We start from the raw sequence: 11,960 nt of genomic DNA on the forward strand, positions 1-11,960 counted from the left end.
AATAATTGATGTTAATTATTTATATACATAATACTTACCTAAGTGTTACAAAAATTATTGGATACCTAGCTTTTAGACAGGTAGGCAGGTAGTGTTAATCATTTGTCTCCCCAAAAGGTTTTTCCCCCTCACTAAGAATTTCCATGTAAACATGTACATATATGTATATAGTTTGGGATCTTTCATTACTTTTTAAAAAAAATGTGGGGACCATGAAGTACACTCATGTCCACACCTATCACCACTGTTCTCCCTCTCCACATACATGTGTATTATTTGCCCTTCTAACTCACCTGTATTCTGTTAAGTATATAGTTCTAACTCATTCTTTTTGATGGCAGCAGAAGTGTCCTTTTGTTGGAAACATTGGTGGTGTTGTATTTAATATTCCAACCATGGACATTTCTGCATATTGAAGCAGTAGTAATAGTAATAGGTTATATTTATGGAGTATTTATTAAGTGTCAGCCACTGTTCTAAGTGCTTTACATATATCATCTCATTATATTCTCATAACTTCCTCTTTAAGGTGGACAATATTACCCCTTTTAACAGACAAGAAAAGTTGAGGCATGTAGACATTGTTACTTGGCAGATTTACATAGCTAATAAGTAGTGATGGCATTTGTTCTTTTAACCTGAGTTACTCTGTGGATTTGGGAAACTTTTTGTGTAAAGGGCCAGGTGGTAAAAACTGTAGCATTTTTGGGTCACACACAGTCTCTGTTATACTCTGTGTGTGTGCCTAAAAAATGTAATACCAGTTTTAGCTCATGGGTCATACAAAAGCAGGCCATAGTTCCAATCTGGTAACTACATACTTCTAAAATAAAATATTAAACCGTGTTTTAAAATTTTAGCAGTTCACTGGTAGGAGCAGAGTATTTTGTGAAGATGGCAATCTGATTGTAATTTGCTGTTCCTCTACTTACAACTCCAGTCTTTGCCTCGCCTGAACCAAAGAACTGCTAGGGACATGTGACTCCTTAGGCTTTAGAGAATCCCAGGGATGTGATGTATTTGACCTCATTTTTGTACATATAAAAACACATCATACATACATACACGTATTCTTTTTCTTTTATTGATCTTCAAAAAATATGGGAAGCTATATCCTAGGAAGTTAATACAGGTTAGCTGGGGTGGAGAGGTGCAGTAGGTAGTGGGGGAAGGGAATACAAGGAAAAAGGGGAAAATAAAATACTATCTTAAAATTAATATACATGACAGTGCAACTATGCATTTATGTAAAACACATAAATTTCTCTTTATGTATAAAGACATTAGACAGTTTTTGGTTTTGCTTGTTTTTAAACATTAAACTTAGATATTTCACCTTGAACCTTTGAAGAATTTAGTAGGACTCTTTTATGATCTTTAAAATTCGTTAGTAATAGAGATGTCTTAAGAGGGTATGTTAGGTGACTCAGATTTTTATCTTATTTGTGATCTAAGGATTCATTTTATTGGTGTTTAATAGTTCCACTTTTCATCATTCACTAGGGTTACGCATATACTTTTATCACAGAAGATCAAGCTCGGTATGCTGGTGACATAATTAAAGCCCTTGAATTGTCAGGGACTACAGTGCCTCCTGATCTAGAGAAACTTTGGAGTGATTTCAAAGATCAACAGAAAGCTGTGAGTCTTTTAACTCCCCTTATTTTTATGCAAATCATTATTGCATATTTAGTACTTGTAAATCTTGATAGAATTATTTTCATTTATCTCTTTAGAGATGAAATAAAATTCTTTTGCTTCAACTTAGTATTTTGTGTAGTCTATGTAAGAGTTCTTATTTTTTCTCTCATGCTAGATGAAGTAATTTGTTACATTGTCATACACCACTTTGAAAAATATTTAATTGCCATAAATTCCTGAACATTTAAAGGTTTTTACTATGAAGTTAACTTTTTTGTTTTTCCTTGAAAGGAAGGGAAAATAATTAAAAAGAGTAGTGGTTTCTCTGGTAAGGGATTCAAATTTGATGAAACAGAACAAGCTTTGGCTAATGAAAGAAAGAAGTTACAAAAAGCTGCTCTTGGTCTGCAAGATTCAGATGATGAGGATGCTGCAGTTGATGTAAGTGTTATTCTAAGCCTTATTCTTACCAGTCGAAGCAGTTGTTCCTTTTGTACTAGAGGTCTTGCTGTAGGCTTGTTGAGTTAGCAGATTACTGGAAACCTTTTTGGTGTGTACCCTTCCCAGCTTTTTTCTATGTATATGATATGAACATATTCACATATGCTTGTATTTCTGTATTTTCATAAAAATGAGATTATACTGCTTTATAACCTTTTTAAAATTATTTTTAAATGTTTATCTTTATTATAGTCGGCTTACAATGTTGTGTTAATTTCTGGGGTACAGCTGTAACTTTTACGACAGTGTTTCTATGTTGAAATTTTCCCATTTTAATAAATTCACTCTTACCCTATTCTTGATGACTACATAATATTACATGGATGTTCCACAGTTTAATGACTCAAATCCCTTTAAAACAAATCAGAAATATTTGTTTTCTATATATTCATTGTTTGGAATATAGTTTACTTCATTGCTCATCCTTGAACATTTAACCTTGCACATTCATCAGATTAAGTCTTGAGGTTGAGTGTATAAATAAATGGAATTGCTAGGTGGAAGGGTATATCTAGTTTTTTTTTTGTTGTTGTTGTTTTTTAGGGGGTAGGGTTTACTTATTTATTTATTTTTAGAGGAGGTACTGAGGATTGAACCCAGGACCTTGTGTATACTAAGCATGTGCTCTACCTCTTGAGCTATACCCTCCCCTAGGGTATATCTAGTTTTATCTTAAACATTGTCAAATTGTTTTCCTGCAAGGTGAATACCAAGTTGTGCTCAGCATAATGGTGTATAAGAGTGCCTGGCTCCCTGTATCTTTAACATTGTTGGTACTAATACTGTTTTTTAGTCTTTTAAACTGAATTATTATAGAACACCCTTATTAATAATAATAGCATTTATTGAGTGCTACAAAGTGCTGTGCCCTGTGCCAGGTACTCTGCAGGGATTATTTATTTATTCCTCACAATAGCCAGACCAGTGGATACACAAAATATTTTCATTTTATAATTGAGAAGACTGAGGCTTAGAAAGATAAAATAATCTTTGCAGATTTACATAACTTTTGTAGGAAAGAACTGGGTCATTACCCATTCTGCTCTTACTTGAAAGCCCATGTTCTTAACTTATGGCATTATTTGTGACCCAGTTAAAAGGGACCCTGAAGACTCAGCAAGTTAAGAGTTTCACAGAGTATCATTTGGAACCCTAACCCAGGAGCTTGAGCTTTTGGAAAGGATGTTTTCATTATAAAATAATTTGGGAAAATCTGCCTAGTGTATACTACCACTTGCAGTATTAGCCCTATCAAAGGATATGAAAAGTCATTAATAAGAGAAGCTTATTTAACTTTGTTTAACCCAGTAATCCTCCAGCATATGTGGTATTTGATCATAGAACTTTTTTTTTTTTTTTTTTTTTTACATACCCTCTATTAAACCTTAGTTCAGGACACAATTTTGGAAATTAGGAATTCAATATGATCTTCTCGTTTGAGGAAATGACCGCACTGTCTGGTCAGGACCAGAACCTGGGTTGCCTGTTAACTCTAGGCCATTTCTTTCTAGTGTAACATACTGCCTTAAAATTTAATTAAGTCAATGTTTTAGTTAAATTGTTATGGTGCAACAAATTAATCTAAAACAAACATTATCTCATGTTTCCTGAGGGTTAAGAAATCAGGAGCACTTTAGCCAGTTAGTTCTTACTTAGGGTCTCATGAAGTTGCAGTCAAGCTGTTACATGCTGAAGCCTGAAGGCTTCACTGATACAGGACCATCTTCTTCCAAGATGGCTCGCTCACTTTGAAGTTGGCAGGATGTCTCTGTTCTTTACTCTGCCCTTGTACTACATGGCAGCTGGCTCCCCTAGAGTGAGTGATCCAAGAGAGAGCAAAGAGAAACCTAGAGGAAGCGTTAGTGCCTTTTATGAGTTGTCTCTGCAGTCACACACTGGCATTTCCATTTGATTTTATCTGTTAGAAGCAAGTCACTAAGTCCAGCTGACACTCAAGGAGAGGCTCCACCTCTTGAAGGGAAGAGTATTAAAGAATTCGTGGCTATGCTTTTATTTCACTTTTTTATTAAAAATGAAATTTTTTTTTTTTTTTTTTTTGTGGGGCCCTGGTTTTCTGTTGACATCACAGTTAAACTCTGACTCCATTTGTTTGTGTTTTTCTTTTCTTTTGTTTTTTGGGGGTAGGTGGGTGATTAGGTTTATTTATTTTTTTATTGGAGATAATGTGGATTGAACCCAGGACTTCATGCATGCAGAAAGCATGCACTCTACCATTTGAGCTGTACCCTCCCCACCTTGTTTTTAAAACCACCTCAGTTTTTTATGTTACTTTGAACATTTTTTTAAAATCTCATAATGAAATATGCTGATTCCCCCCCTACTCTGGTTGTTACTATATACTATATAATTTTTATTAAAAATGTTAGAGCAATACTAAAGTGAATAAAGTCAAAAGTAAAATTACTCCTGTCAGCTACATCATATACATTCCCCATTCCTGATTTTATGCTTTTGTTTTGGATTTTAATGCCATGTATGCTATTTAATGTAAAAGAGTGTTACTCAGTTAAATGTTAGTTTAAAAGTATTGATAACTCAAACTCCTTATTAGACAATAAATAATTTAAAAAGAACCTAAGTTGTCTGTTTCCATTTCCATCAAAGGTCTTTCTGAATTACTCTAAATAATTTTAAACCCAAACAGACTTTTCTCTGCATCTGAAATTTGAAAGATTAGCCTCATCTCAGTAGATGAAGGGGTTTGCATCTCTTTAGTTGGTAGTAGTCATTTTGGGCAAAAGGCATCTTTGAAAGGAAATGCAAATAGCTTATGAGATAGATGTGGCTAACCTGAGGATTACAGAGTGGCAGTGGGACTCATGCGACTCCTGGAGAGCTGAGATTTTCAGCATTGCTCTTGCTATGATAGGGAAACCAACCTTCATTTCTTTCCTTCCTTTGTTCAAAGGAATAAAACAGTAAAGCCATTTTGTTCTGATCCTGTTACCTAGTTTTTTAGGTAAACTCAGATTTTTGGAGTTAGGAAGAATTTTAGGAGTTCTGCCTTAGGAACATTTTGTACCCTCCCCCCTGAGAACCAATGAGTGTATGTTTAGTTGTCCACTGGTATTGAGTTATTGCCCTTACTCCAGCTTCTTTCATTGCAGTGTATGTAATTTGGCCTTGAGGCCTGGGCCCTGGAGTGACTCACCTGCATCATGTTGGCTGTTCTTTCTTGACAGCACATGTTCTTAATTTACTGAGTTGGAATGTATTTTCTGTACCACTCAGGAGTCTGCTGTAGTGGTTCTTGCAGCATTATATCTCGGCTTATTTTCTTTTCCCTTCCCTTCCCTTCTTTTCCTTTCTTTTCTTTTGCTGTAGGCAACTGATTTTTAAAAATGAAATGTGTCACCCTTAATAAATGGCTGATATATTTTCCTGTTGAACTGTATAGTTGAATTAACATAAAGATAATTGTCTGATTTTAGTCTTTTGGTAGAGATACTTTTTATTAGTTTCTGTAGATATACCTAATTTGGTATTTCTAATTCAATTTTTACTAACCCTTTTTCTTCTTTAGATTGATGAGCAAATTGAAAGCATGTTTAATTCAAAGAAGAGAGTGAAGGATATGGCTGCTCCTGGAACATCTAGTGTTCCTGCTCCAACTGCAGGAAATGCTGAGAAGTTAGAAATTGCAAAGAGATTGGCTCTTAGAATCAATGCTCAGAAGAATTTGGGCATTGAATCTCAGGTATTAAGTAATTTGTTCCGAGTCTTAGTACTTTTTGTAAGTTCTTTGATTTAAATGGTTTTCAAAAATTATGTCAGCAGAAGTGAACAAGAAGTTTTTTTAAACATTGAGTTAGTAGGGTTTTAACATTACTCTGAATACAGAATTCTTTATCATTGTATTTGGATAATTTCTGTAGTTTGGTTAACACAGGTCTTAATGCCTTTTCTAGAAGGCATAAACTGTTAAGCATGTTAGCCATGTATAATTTTGTAAAGTAGCATTCTGATTGACTTTACCAAAATCTGAAAGAAATAACTTTTTCTTTCTTGTTCTTTTTTATTGAGTCGGTTATTGGGCACACAAACAGTTGCTTGGACAGACAAGCACCCAGTTATGTGACTCAAACTAACATGGGTTTAGACAGTGGAAAAATGTGTTAAATATTTCACATGCCATCTTTCTCTTGGGAGCTTTTTGGTTAACAATTTTTACCTAAGGATAAATTTCATAGCATTCCCTAAGAAAAGTTTGTTAATTTTGACAGTATTTTGAAGATTTTGAGAGTTTAGGGACCTGCACGGCCCTGTGTCCAGTGGTCTGTATAAATTGAGATGTGTAGCACCCAAGTGGGATGACCAAGCTAGAGGCTAGTGGACTGACTCAGTGAGGCAGCCACACTCAAGGATCTGAGCCTCCGGTCTCTGTGTCTGTTCTGGTTAGTTACTATGAAGTATTTACTGTACTCAAGCCTGTGCATCTTTGAATACAGGGATGCAGCACCTAACCTAATATTCTCTGGGATTATTACTGGTAATAACTCATTGTTGGTGAAATCAAATGGCTGTAACTTTCACTGTTGCTGGAAAAGCTTGAGGTGTGAGTCATGTATTACCCCTAGAGGAATTATTTCCATGTTAGATACACAGTAAAATGAAGTTCAAAAAAAAAAGTTTTGAGTAAGTCATTTACTATGATTTATTGCATGTTAGATTGCTCCATGGTGAGGGGAGGAACTTAGTGGACAAAGATTCTAATTCAGAGGAAACTCCTAGGAGCCACAATGTGTGTAAATGATTTTAGAAATATTGTATTATATTTGATATCAAAAGTTATCTAATTATGATTTAGTAGAATTTTTAATATAGAGTTGAATGTTCTTTAGTTTTCTCATCAAAGTAAGGGAGATATATTAAACTGTCAGTTATAAATATATAAATTGCACATATGGGTAGGACTCTGCATAGAAAAATGCTTTTAGATAGTGGCTTTCCAGAAGATAATTTGTGGTGGGGTCCCTGGTCTTGTCTCTGCCCTTATTTGAGATTTGACTGTGGGTCTTCTTTAACTGCAGGATGTGATGCAACAGGCCACCAATGCAATTCTCAGAGGTGGCACCATCCTGGCTCCCACTGTATCTGCAAAAACCATTGCAGAGCAACTTGCTGAAAAGATCAATGCTAAGCTCAATTATGTGCCTTTGGAGAAACAAGAAGAAGAGAGACAGGATGGTGGACAGAATGAATCTTTTAAGAGATATGAGGAAGAATTAGAGATCAATGACTTCCCACAGGCAAGTAACAGATTTAAACTTTTTTTTATTGTGGAGGAGAAGCTCCTGCTTTTTAGGAGTGAAAATAACTTATTTAAAACCTACGAACATTTTAGTAGCTACTTTACTTTTTATCTAGATGGTGATACAACACTAGAAATTCCATTTTTATTAATATGTTCTAGGTACATTAGAGTCTAAATGAATTATGATGAAAATATTTTATAATCTTAACATTGACCATAGTATAATTTAGCTAACCTATTCTTTGTCATTCAGTACACTAGTTTTTTGTTTTGTTTTGTTTTTTATCCTGTTGTGAAGTGATTTTTTTCCCCCCACTTTTTCTTTCATAGACTGCTAGGTGGAAGGTTACTTCTAAGGAAGCTCTGCAGAGAATCAGTGAATATTCTGAAGCTGCAATTACAATCAGAGGAACATATTTCCCACCTGGCAAAGAACCCAAAGAAGGAGAGCGGAAAATTTACCTGGCAATTGAAAGTATGCACTGTTGGTTGTGTTTCAGTCTTGGGTTAGATCAAAGTTGATACAGGTATAAGAGACACAGAGAGAATGTGAGGTCAGTCCTAGAGAGGACTGAAAATAGGAACACCTGTAAGAAAAAAATAGTTTCAGTATCATTTGTAGTTTTTATTTAGAAGTTTAATACATACAGAGGTGAAGATTTGTGTTGGGGAGTCTCTCAGTTTTGACAGTTCAGTCACGTTTGAAAGTCACTCTGCAGAGACTTTGTCACCTGCTGTATTCCCAATGCCTGATAGACACTTGAAGAATTTTCTGAATAATGCATCTGATGCAGCCCAACAGCCACTTGTCTTCAGCACACACGTTTTTGGCAGACGTATCCATGTGATCTGTCTAAAGCTGTGCTGTCCAATAAGAACTCTGATGGCTGTGAGCACTTGAAATTATGGCCAGTGTGACCAAGAATTTGTAAATTAATTTAATTTTTATTAATTTAAATTTAAATAGCCACATGGCTGATGGCTATTGTATTGGATAGCACAGCTATAAAGTTTGTTGTTAGAAAGATGCATGGAAGCATATTGTAAATTGAACGTATACTGTAAATAAGGTTTGTTGCTAGTTAATTTTTTCTTGTTATATTTTGACATTCCTTTGATTTTTGTGAAGACTGTAGTTTTAGGTAAATTCCTTACTGAAATAAACATAAACTAAAAATCATTTAAATATATATGAGGACTTATTTTTAGGGTTTGATTCTTTGCTGGCCAAAACAAAGAGGATTTCAGAGATGTGAAAGTCAGTACTGTGCCTGTGTAGTTACTTTCCTTGTATTTGGTGACCTCAGATTGTTTTTGTGTGGCTTCTAAGCATAAAGACTACAAGAAGAGAAAGCATGTGCAGTGTGTACCCTGTCTATCCCTAAGTAAAAATTGTTTCTTGAACAAAAGTGCTTGATGAGATCAGAATAAATTAAAACAGAGAAGTTTTGTTACGAATATTGAGCTGGGCTGTTTTGTTTTGTTTTCATTTTTTTCCTTCAATAATTGTTTGCCTGGTTGCTGTAAACTTTAGTTTCCAGAGTTATGATAAAAATTGATTTTAACAGTTTTTGCAAGTGTATTCACACCTTTTGTGGAGGGACAGGCTTTTGGAGTTCCCTCCTGTGCCATTTTCACTGATGGCACTCTTAATATTGGACTTTTTATAATTAATAATGATGAATAGTGGCAAAGGTAAAACTCACATGCAGCCTTTATATTTTGCATGTTATTAACATTCTACTATTACTGTACAGTAAGATTCATACAGTATTTTAAATGGGGTACAAAAAAATGTAGGTCCAGAACTAGGCAAATTGCATTTTTTTTCTTTGTGATTGTGACTTTTGAGAAACTGATGCATATCTATTTCTAATCAGGTTTCTAAATGGCACCCTTTTATGTATCTTAAAGATTTTTAGTCTGCCAGTGATTCAGTATATTTCTAAATTATTTGACAGTGTTCCTTCTTGCATAGTAAAATGGTGGGTTGCTGGTATATAGATGTTCAAGGAGAGAAAATTAACTGACATCTTTCTACACTTGGAACTGGACAAGTCTCTCTTACTACTGTGTACATTAGGCCATACAGGATGTTATTCATTGGAACCTGATGATAAAAACCTTTGATAAACATGGAGAATCATCCTTCTGTTCTCAGCTTGAATATCATTTAAGCAAAGCCAGTATTTTAAATACCTACCTTTTAAAGAAGGTAAATCAAAGAGATGATTTTTTGCTTTGAGAAAGGATCCTCTTTGTAATTTATTAAAGATAATTATGTTTGTTTAGTATAGTATGATTAATATATCCAGGTTTTATTTACATATAACTTTACCGGAACACATCTCCTATACTACCAAGTGAAGTGAAATGAAGAGCCCACAGCTTCTGCTGACTTTGCTATCCACCTGGAAAGATTCTGGTCACTTCTCTCTACTGTCAACTTGTACTTAGGAAATAAGATCTAATTTTTATAATCTAAGCAAGCGTTTTTTTCCCCTGGTAAGAAAGATGACCTTGTAATTCTAGAGACAAAAATACTAAATAAGAGCTGGAGATTGGTAATTAAAATAACCTAAAGCTTTGAGAATTTTCATAGATGATTAGATTTTAAAGGATGTTTTAGTTTTTGAAACTCCAACCAAATCAACTGAACACTAATAGGATGAAAACAGGTGTTAGAAGGAGCCTAGTGTCATCTGTTTTTAGTTCTGTAATTGGAGGGACCTTACTGCCTGGCTCCTTGGAGGCTCTGTGTGGCTCAGCAGCTCCAGGCCTCCCACCAGGCAGCAGGACGGAGAACAGGAAGGACGTACGTGCCTAGCCAGCCTGTATAATTTATAGCCTGTTTTGTGACCCTCTCTTTTTACTAGTGGAGAATCCCTTAAAAGCAGCCAGAGTTGTTTTAGGACCAATGAAAGGAAATGCCTCTTTTTCATGACAGCTTATAAACATATGCAACCTATTACCTAGAGAAGCTATATAAGTCAAAAATTTAAACTGGTGCAAATGGTCCTAGCTAAAGCATGAAAATTGCTCTTCTACTTGGATCTAGGTGAAAGTATCATTTTCCTTCTTTTTAAGTAGCTCAAAGTATCGGCAATCTTCACACCAGCTCATGCTAAGTAGCCTATTTTCCTCCTGCATTTTAATTTTTTTTTTGTCATTTTCATTCTGGCTTGGCTCTTGATTATACTCTGGCCTTCACATTCATCCACCTCTCTTCTCTTCCAGCACCTACAGCTTTAAAATGTATGGCCCGTGACGGTGGAGGTGTAGGACTTAGATATGTTGCTGTGACTTCACAGCCATACTCATGGCCCTTTCCTTCCTGTTTCTTCTTCTTCCCTCTCCTTGTCTCTTTCTCTTCCCCTTCCTCCCCATCCTCATCCCTTTTCTCTTTCTCCTCCTCCCCTTTCCCTTCCTCCTTTCATCTCTTCTCTATGGGGTTGAAAATTTATTCATATCCAATAAAGGGGGAAATTTTCCCATTTCTTATAAGTTGTCTTCCTTATTTGATTTTCTTATATAGAATGATTTAAAAAATATTTCTCTACATTGCAGCTCCAGTTCTTTTCTTATTCTTTGGCATGTCATTCCAGTTCTTAATCTCTAGTCTACCTTGGTCCACCTCTTTTCCTTTTGTCAGTGTGCACTGTGCGACCTCTCTAGACTGCTACTTTCTTGCATTATCCCAGGCTTCAAATCCCTCCACGTCTACCCTTGGTGACTCTCTAATCTCCATCTCTCCTCTACTTTTTCTTATTGATTTATTTATTGTATTTAATGGAGGTACTGGGTATTGAACCCAGGACCTCGTGCATGCCAAGCACATGCTGTATCACTGAACTATACCCTCCCCACCTCCTGTACTTCTGATTCTTGTTTCCATTGGCCTGACTTTAAAGGACATATTAAATTCCAATAAATATTTGTTAAATAAATGAACCAAAGAAGTTATATTTTCCTTTAACTTTTTCTTACTCTCTTTTGGACAAATTGCCAATCATCTTTTCTTTGCATACCAACATACCAGGAACTCTTAACACTACATGAAATGTGACCTGAGTGTTACAATTTGAAACTCTTAAGGTAATCAGAATAATAAGCAGCCCTGATATAATGTAGGTGATGTTCCACCAGGTATTGAAAGACTGACTTGGCAGGTAGTACAGTGTTCTTGAAAGTCACCTGCAGTATTTCTACTGGATCTCAATGTCATGGATAAACATCCAGTGTAATTCTAGTAACATGAATAATGTTCTCCACTCACTCACCAGGTGCCAATGAACTGGCTGTGCAGAAAGCAAAGGCAGAAATCACCAGGCTCATAAAAGAAGAACTGATCCGGCTGGTGAGTGAACCCTCAAGGAATATATATGATAAATACAAATGATAAATGTATAACTTGATGAATTTTCACAAAGTAAGCACACTGATGTGATCACTACCCAGATAAAGAACTATAGAACATCCCAGAAGCCCTGCTTATATGCCCCTCCTTCATTGTCTCCAAATGTAACATTATTCTGACTTTTAG

At 35.4% G+C, this 11,960-nt stretch overlaps 1 protein-coding gene across 2 annotated transcripts in view; it reads left to right on the forward strand.

Moving 5' to 3' along the window:
- Nucleotides 1–11,960, forward strand: part of DDX46 (DEAD-box helicase 46) — a 55,989-nt gene that overhangs the window by 35,777 nt on the left and 8,252 nt on the right. The window contains exons 17-22 of one of the 2 annotated variants that reach the window (XM_010971635.3): nt 1,504–1,641; nt 1,933–2,082; nt 5,687–5,860; nt 7,194–7,412; nt 7,748–7,892; nt 11,701–11,774. In XM_010971635.3, coding sequence (XP_010969937.1) covers nt 1,504–1,641; nt 1,933–2,082; nt 5,687–5,860; nt 7,194–7,412; nt 7,748–7,892; nt 11,701–11,774 — 900 coding nt within the window. Of the gene's footprint in view, nt 1–1,503; nt 1,642–1,932; nt 2,083–5,686; nt 5,864–7,193; nt 7,413–7,747; nt 7,893–11,700; nt 11,775–11,960 lie in introns of both variants that reach the window. The other variant, XM_010971634.3, reaches the window with a different exon arrangement.

The sequence above is a fragment of the Camelus bactrianus genome, chromosome 3, assembly GCF_048773025.1.
Source record: "Camelus bactrianus isolate YW-2024 breed Bactrian camel chromosome 3, ASM4877302v1, whole genome shotgun sequence".
Classification (NCBI taxonomy): Eukaryota; Metazoa; Chordata; class Mammalia; order Artiodactyla; family Camelidae; genus Camelus; species Camelus bactrianus.